At 29.0% G+C, this 8,727-nt stretch overlaps 1 protein-coding gene across 1 annotated transcript; it reads right to left on the reverse strand.

Moving 5' to 3' along the window:
- Positions 1 to 693: 693 nt before the first annotated feature.
- Positions 694 to 2,678, reverse strand: LOC103502820 (probable WRKY transcription factor 40). The gene is made up of 5 exons (XM_008466930.3): positions 2,363 to 2,678; positions 2,225 to 2,275; positions 1,797 to 2,126; positions 1,589 to 1,705; positions 694 to 1,492 (listed from the first exon to the last, which is right to left on the reverse strand). The coding sequence occupies exons 1-5, from the start codon at positions 2,450 to 2,452 to the stop codon at positions 1,139 to 1,141; spliced, it is 942 nt and encodes a 313-aa protein (XP_008465152.2). The 5' UTR covers positions 2,453 to 2,678; the 3' UTR covers positions 694 to 1,138.
- Positions 2,679 to 8,727: the final 6,049 nt, after the last annotated feature.

The raw sequence follows: 8,727 nt of genomic DNA on the forward strand, positions 1-8,727 counted from the left end.
TGCTGTGGTTGGACAAAATTTTTTTTTCTAGGTGTTGATTTTGTTGACTAAGTTCAATGTTTTGTCTCAAACTCTCAGCCAAGTTTGGTTTTTTGGATGCTAAAGTTCAGATACTTTTTTAATATGGTTTATTATTTAAAGCTTCTTTTAACATTTAATGTAAATTAACGTTGGAATATAATTTTCATCTTTCTACTTCTAGAACTGTGGGGTGTTTTTTCCCTTTTTTACCATTGACCTCCTACTTCATTATTTACAACTATGGCTAATTCATCTGTTAAACATTACATTATGTTTCCAAGTGTCCAAATTTTAAATGGGAAAATTATTTGAAATTTAAAGATCTATTAAGCAAAATCAAATTTATTAAACAAAATTTACAATTTTTTTAATCTGAGCATACATAATTCAGATTAAAAAGTTGAATCTTCTAGTCACCATCTTACATGTTATTGAGTTTTTTTTTTTTTCTCTCTAAATAATGAAATAGAAATATTAAATCAAGAATAAATTACTTCATTCAACTACATACGAACTTTCCATAAAAAAAATTAAGTTATAAGAAATCTCTTTGGAAGTTCAAATCCAGTTTCAATATGAAACAATACGAAGATTGGAAAAGAACCCAATGTTTTCATACCAAACGATTCCATTTTAATGACTTTCTAGAAAAAGAGGGGGGAAAACAAGACATAAAGTAAGTAACTCAAATTTGAAATTTTGGATGATTCTCTTTTTCGAGTTTAACGACAAAGGGATTTTATAAGCAAAATATTTAAACCCTTTACCCCTTTGTCAAAACGTTACATATACTATATTGACTTTCGAGAGAAAGAATTCTTATTGATATCAAATTCAATTGCTTGAAGAATTTTGGCATTACAAATTGAAATTGTTGGACGACCTAAAAACGTCAACAAAGTACCCAATTTGAATTTCTAATAGTTTCCATTTTTCATCCATTTTTAGTACTCTTTTTCAACGTTTCCCCCCCCCCCCCCCCCCCCCCCCCCCTTTTCAAAAATCTCAAAACTTCCACCTCCTAAAATCCGTCAAATCTTCTCTGTTTCAGTGTGTATTTACAGATTAATTCCAAAAGAGATTGTATCTTCAACTTTTAAACTCCAATCCACTTCAATCAATGTGGGAAAATCTTTCCCGAAATCGCTGCCACAAGCGCCGCCGTGAAATTGGGATCTTTCGTTAATGAAGAGGCCATCTGTTCGACGAGAAACTGTTGCAGTTCTGGTGAGTCAAATCTTGGGTTGGCGATCGTTTTAGCTTCCATAATCGGTTTCGCCTTCACCAAGTCGAGGGAAACGGCCTGCGCCGACGAGGATCCCGGCGCTGCCGTAACCACCGCCGGAGCTATGTTAACACTACGGGCTGCGGCACCACCGGAAGTGGCCTCAATCTGAGATGGGTGTGGATGATTGTGTTCACCTTCATATGTGGCTACAAGAACTGATTGATCTTCAACACTTCTTTGAACCTATAAATTAAATCCACCATTTAGAACAAACCCATATTTGAAAAGGGGAATTGTCAAAAAGAACGGAAAAAGTTTGTTGTTGTTGTTGTTGTTCACCTTCTTTTTAACAGGGCAACTAGGAGCAAAAGAGCATTTGAAATAAGCTCTAGGACAAGGATTATCTCTAGTGACTTTTTGACCATATTTCCTCCATTGATATCCATCTTTAACAACCTACACAAATTCAAATTCAAAGAAATGGGTAAGTTTAATTTAGACTGAGAATCCCTTTTTGCCGTTTGGATATTTGGGGTTTAAAACTCACCAGATTTGAATCAGAAGCTCCAATTTTGACTTGAACTCTAGTGATTTTAGCTGATTTGTTAATGGTTTCTTCTTTTGGTTTCTTGTAAGATTCTTCATCAGTTGAACTACTTTCAGAATTCCCATTCATTCCAACCATATTGTTATTGTTATTGCTACTCTCTGATTTCCTCTTCTTTGAAGAAGAAATCTCTTTTTCTCCATTTTTGTTCATTTGTTCCATCAAATGTCCTCTCAAAGTGTTGTAATTTTCGCAAACAACAGTCAACATTTCAGTTAATTTCTTGTTCTCTGCACTAACCCTCTTCAACTCCTCCATTAAAGCTCCAGTCTAAAATACAAAAAAAATCAGAAAACAAAATCAATCCCATCGTCAAAAACAAATCAACCAAAACCAAAAATTTGAAATCCAATCCATGAAACACCCACCTCTTCTTTGACAGTAACCTTCCTCTCGACATCCATATAATTCCTCTCCTTCTACAGAAACAAAAACAAAACAAAATCAGTCCAAAACTCGTAAAAAAGAAACAAAACAGAGGATGAAAGGAGTATAACAGAACTCACCGGAGGTTCACCGGAGAATCTGAGAGGCATAGAATTGAGATCTAATTTAGTATCAACAGAATCCAACAACCAAGAGGAGAAAGCAGCCATAGGCAGTGAAAAGCCAAGTGAGAAAACAAGAAAAGATATGATGATTAATTTTGGTGGATTAGAAGAAGACCCGGAAGGGATTTAAGAGTGAAAAAAGGGAGAAAAGAGGGGATATATAGGAGAGGAGAAAGAGAGAGAGAGAGAGAGAGGGGGGGGGGGGGTAGGAAAGTAGAAGGAAAGAGAGAGAAGAAATAAGGATAGAAAAAAGGAAAAAAGAAAAAGGGTTGGGAGTGGCAGTGACAAATTGACAGAAAGAATAAGGAAAATACAAGGAAAGAAGTTCTGATTTGGTGTGCTCTTTTTGGCATATTGAACAAATGTGATTGGTGAAATAAGAAGAAGGGGCCATGTCGGTTAAGGGATTTCAATTTTGAGGAGAGAGACGAGGTGAGATTCAAAGTCAAAGGAACAAGTTGTGTTTCATTGTTTGAATTTAATAAGTAATAAATGTTTTTGAGAGATTTTAGATAGAGTGGGGTCCTCTTTAGAGGGGGCTGTGTGTGTGTTTGTGGGTTTAGTTCTTTTCTCTTCAATTTTTCATTCCAATTTGCTAACTTTAGGTATCTTCTACAATTGGGTTTTAAACATTTTGTTTTTCCATTTTTTGGATTGAATGAATTCAAAGTCTTTTGTTTAGAGTTGACAAAAGTGTTCAAAAAGTTGTTACTACAACTTTTATCTAGAAGCTTTGTGTAAGTAGGTTTTTAATTAGGCCTGTAACTTTTAGATTTTACAATTTTAATTTTATAAAAGTTTTTTGTTTATGTTCCAAAAAAAAAAAATCATTACTCTCATCTAAACCTTTTTTTCTATTATTTTTACTTTATCATCGTATCTCATAGAGTGTTTACCAAAAGTATTCATCTTTTGTGTTTCTTACCATGGTCTACCTAGCTAGCTATGCCAATTTTTAGACATTATTGAGTGATGCATATTTCACACATCTTAGAAAAGTGCTTTTATATGAAGTACTAGATAAGTTTTCAAAGCTGAAGGTACTTATTCAAAAGTTTAAAAGATGTTTCTTTATTAGGTAAACAAAGTAATGAGGGGGGATGTTGATGGAATTAGTAGATTTGAGGGTTTATTTGTTATCATAGAGTTAATAATATTTATATGCAAAAATATATCTTAGTGCATGGGAATTTTCTCTTTTTGTAATAAAGTTAGAAATGATTAACCAAATTGATCAGTCGTCGGTTAATAAATATCGAAGGCTTCCAATTGGTAATTCTAACTTGGGAGGGAGTTGACATTTTCTTTAATCGAAAGTTGGTTGACACTTTCTATAGACGAAAGTTGAAGTTGACTAATAACATTGTCAATGTTAATTATTCATATATATGTATTTCTAATCAATCATGTCCGCTTCAAATTTATACTATATATTCAAACATGAAGTTCATTTTCAAAATATAATGTCAATACGTTTTAACTATGAGCGGTAGAAAATCAATCACATATATATATATATATATATGCTTCATTTATTTATTAGTATTTCAACTCTCGATTAATAATTATATCAATTTTGAATATTTAATTTTATAAGTATGTCAATTTACACTCTATGTTACATTCTTTTTTTTTTAGAAATCTTGTGTGAATTATATGATTGTATTAATTAAACTTCTAAATTCTAAATAAATAAATAAATCAATTTAGACTAGGGGAGAAAATTTCGTTTGAAAATTGTATACGCATTTACCTTTCTAATTGTCTATTTTGTAAAACCGACATTTGAAGAAGTTTGATGCACGTTTCGAATCAATTAGTGCATGGATGATCTTCAAAGGCAATCACAATAAATGATTTATACTGATTGGCTCATGAAATTTAGGAGATTGTGGTTTACTAGAATTATAAATTGTACACAATATTGATCGAACAAAATCTGAAAAATGGTTAAATTGATAAATTTACAATACATTTACTAAAATTTAAAATTTAGAGTTTAAATTGATAAAATTATTATTTTATAATTTTAATTAATATAACCTCAAATCTCATGCATATAAATATTTGTCCGGTAGGATCGATATACTGATAATATCACTTATATAGCCAAGCTCAGTACTTTTGAATAAGTTTTTAATTTTCTAATGTATACTAGAAAAATTCAAACAAAATAAAAATTACAACGGTGCATTAAAGAAATAAAAGTAAAAAAGAAAATACTTTTGATTCTTATACTTTGGTTTGTAGCAATTTATAAGTCTATAGCGTTAAAAAAGTCCTCAAAATCTTACGTCAATTTTTTATATTATTTTATTGAATCTCTAATTAGTTTATTAGATAATTAATATGAGAAATTGAATCTCATTAAATTCTAAAGACTATTTTTTCTATCTAACTAAATCATTACAAATTTGATAATATATATAAAGACTAAATTCGCATAGGAACTCATTACAACCCAAATTCCAAACCAAATTATTACTTTTAGTTTTTTAAATAATCATAATAGATAAACAAACAAATAGTATCTACCCACATAAAATAAAAATCACCCTTATGTGTTTTCTTAACCACCCCCATGCATTGATTTTTATGTTTGGAAGATGGTAATAATTGACATCATCACTATACATTATTACTCAGTTAACTATATCTATAGTTTTTTTTTTTTTTTTTTTTTTTTGTTATATTAAATTTATGGACGAAAACTTAGCATATGCCTATGTTATTAAACAAATCTAAACACATACATAGAAAGAAATAAAGAATATGATGTAGTGAGAATTGCTTCTATTGGCTTCTTCTTCCTTTTGATCTAATGACTCAAATTTTATTTTGTTTTGCTTATGAATTTTTCTCAAACCGATATATAACCTCAGATTAACTTTCAGTTTTATATATATTTAGATTAATATGTTCACTTAAGCAACATGTGAGTAGATATTATTTTTTCATTTAACTTCGTGAAGCAAAAAGAAAATTAAAAACTAGAAAAAGGACTTTTTAATTCTATGATATATATTTAAGGCCAATTCATGGTTGAAAGTTTAATTTTTATAATTGAACCATGGATTTAAGAGGAAATGTTTCTCCTACTCTTTTGTGCGTCAAATTATAGTATACAGAGAGGGAACAAAAACCCGTGATTTGGATGATTTTAATTAATTTTGATATATTTAAGAATTGGTTGGATAATAAATAATCCAAAAGAAGATTAATAATTAAAATGTATATGCAGATAATATACATAACACATATTATATAATATGTGTGGGAGAGAGAGAGAGAGAGAGAGAAGGGAGGGGATATATGTTGAGTAGCTACTGCTTCTCCATGTGTTGTTGTAGAGTTAGTGTTGGAGCGTTTTCTGGTTTTCCTCAGGTTTTCAAAGCATTCCCCACGTGTCTTTATTATTTATTTATATATATATATATATATATAAAACAAAATAAAAATGAATAAATATGATTTTTGTCATAAAAAGACAAGACGTCCAACGCGGCTTTGTAGGATAAGAGACACGCCAATTACCACATCACATCACATCACATCACATCACATCACATCACCATCTCTCTCTCTCTCTCTCTGCTTTCTTCTTCTATTTTTAATTGCTGACATCAGCATTAGAATTGGACGCGGACTCAGAACCTTCCCTCACCCTCCCCCCCCATCATAACACCAACTTTTACTTTTAACACACACAATTTCACTCTCCTTTTTTCTTATTTACCTTTTCATTACTTTTAACTTCATACATTCAAATTCAAACCTAAATCAAAATCACCCTTCTAAACTTTACATTCTCCCTAAATAATACTCCTCAATTTTTATAAATCTCAAATATACATTCTCAACTTTCAACGATGCAAATCTTTACCCTTTTCTATCAAAAACATTCCTCAACTTTCAAAATTTCAATAATACACTTAACTTAATTAAAGTTCAAAAATGTCCCGAACCGTTTGTGTTTAAACTAAAATATTATTTCTCCGTGACAAAAAATTACTTTGTAAGTTAACAAAAAAGCTCCCATTGTTTCTATGATAATTAATTTATTTTTATTTTTTAAGTTCGAAAAAATCGACCTAAAATACACTATATAGATATCTCCATTTTTTATATACATACTCTCATATTTCTCTTAATTTTTCATTTTTGAAATTCAAAAAATCTTTCAAAATTTCAAAATCAAAATCTTCTTTGTCTTCAAACCATTTAGTGTTTGACTTATTATCTTGAATTCATATTTCTTAAGGGAAGGGTGCAATTTTATTTATTTACTTTTGTCAAATAGTAAAAAAAAAAAAAAAAAAAAAAAAAAGAGGAAATAGGAGAAGATTGAAAAAAAAAAAAAGGGAGGGAAAGAGACAAGAAAAAAACTAGAAGTAAGACAAAACTTGATGATTTTTGTTGGCGTTCCTTAGTAATGGTATTTTTATTTAATACTTTTTTTTTAATCTTTATTAAGTTTAAGGATATTTTAGAGCTTTTCTAAGTTTAATGATATCTTTAGCTAACTGTTTTTATCCAAAGGGTAAAGTTCATAAACATTTCTACATTTTAGCTATATATATATATATATATATATATATATATATATATATAATTGTTCTACAAAAGTTTCATTTTTCAAAAGAAACCTAAAGGAAGGCCTTAATTGCTATACTAACAAAAATCGAAGCTACAATCATTCATTGGTTTTTTAAGTTCAAAATAATAAACTTTTCTAAAGATTAAGGATGTGGGTTAAGGTAAAAATGAGCTCAATTCAACGATAATTAGCATAACTTTCCATAGCTGTCATTAAAATATATGTAAATTGATTTTTTTTGTTGCACTAATCCACGATCTTGAACCTTGTATCAATTATACCACTTCTTATATTTGTTATTTGTATTATAAATATTAAGATATATCAATTAAATAGATGACCTTTCTCGGTGTCTATTGCCAACTATTAAATTATAACTATCTTATTTGTTGTTCATGTGTCTCAATAAATGATGCATCATCAGTGTCCATCGAACCCACCACCTACTTGTTATTTTGCTAAACAGAGGTCTTAGGTGGATTTGTAAGAGACACGTATTGTTTGAATTTTAAAAAAAATGGAGATAGTAAAGTTATTGGAGAATTTTTTATAATTTTATTTTATAACTGTTTATTCATATTATTTTATTTACATATTTTGTGATATTATATATATATATATATATTTTTTGGATATGATATTTTGTTTTACACTAATTTATTTGTTTATTTTAGAGGTTGTTTTTTGGCATTTTAAAAACAATTGATAAATGGAAAATTATAGTAATGAATCTGTCTCTCCCTCAAGAGGGCCCACCAAAGCTATATTATTCTATCAGAGTGAAAGAAAGCAAAAGTTGTCTTCTAAAATATACAAAATAATTAGGCCATGGTTTCCACGTTTTAAACAACTCTCCCACCTTCTCTCTCTCTCTCTCTCTCTCTCTCTCTCTCTTTTCTATTTAGATTCATCCCCTTTCCATAACCAATACAAAACATACCCATCACTTTTTTTTTTTTTTTTTTTTTAAATTTTCTTTTTGCTACCCTCCATTCCAAATTTTTGTTGCTCTAATATTAATATTAATCTAAAAAACGCTTAAACTTATTCTAAATCAATTGGAATTTAGACATTCAACATTTTAACTATCCAAAAATTGAAAAAAAAAAAAAAAGCTAAATCATGAAAAAATAACGTAACCAACGTTTGACTGTTTAAATAGTTGCTATAATATTTAAGTTAGAGAGTCAAATCCTTGCATTTAAATTAAGTTTTGTATGCTTCTTTCGTCTATTTATTCTCTTTGTTAAACTTTATTGTTAAGAAACCAATTTTTGACTTTGTTTTGATTCTGTTTTCATAAAAAAAAAAAAAAAGTTATTATATTATATTATATGGAGAAAAAAACATATATGGTGTCTCACGTGATGTTTGAACAATTTTTTTTGGAAAAGGATTGGCATATTTAAAGTATATAATATAATTCAATATCCCAAGATGTACAATTATCATTGGATTGCATGATTATTAATTCTTTTTAATCCAATAGGATATTCAATATTCTTCCAAATGAGCAACTTTATGAAGTACAATGGGTCGTTAAGTGAGTCTAATAAATAACTTAGAGAGGATAAATTCAAATTTTTACTATAATTTGTAAATTTAATATTTCACAAGTCTTTTTTTTTTTTTTTTTTTATGTGGTAGAGAAGAAGAAAGTGTGTTTTTGACTCAACACAATCTATAGGTCTTTCTTAATTATAAAATTAAAGGATTAGAGAGT

The sequence above is a fragment of the Cucumis melo genome, chromosome 4 (assembly GCF_025177605.1).
Source record: "Cucumis melo cultivar AY chromosome 4, USDA_Cmelo_AY_1.0, whole genome shotgun sequence".
Taxonomy (NCBI): domain Eukaryota; kingdom Viridiplantae; phylum Streptophyta; class Magnoliopsida; order Cucurbitales; family Cucurbitaceae; genus Cucumis; species Cucumis melo.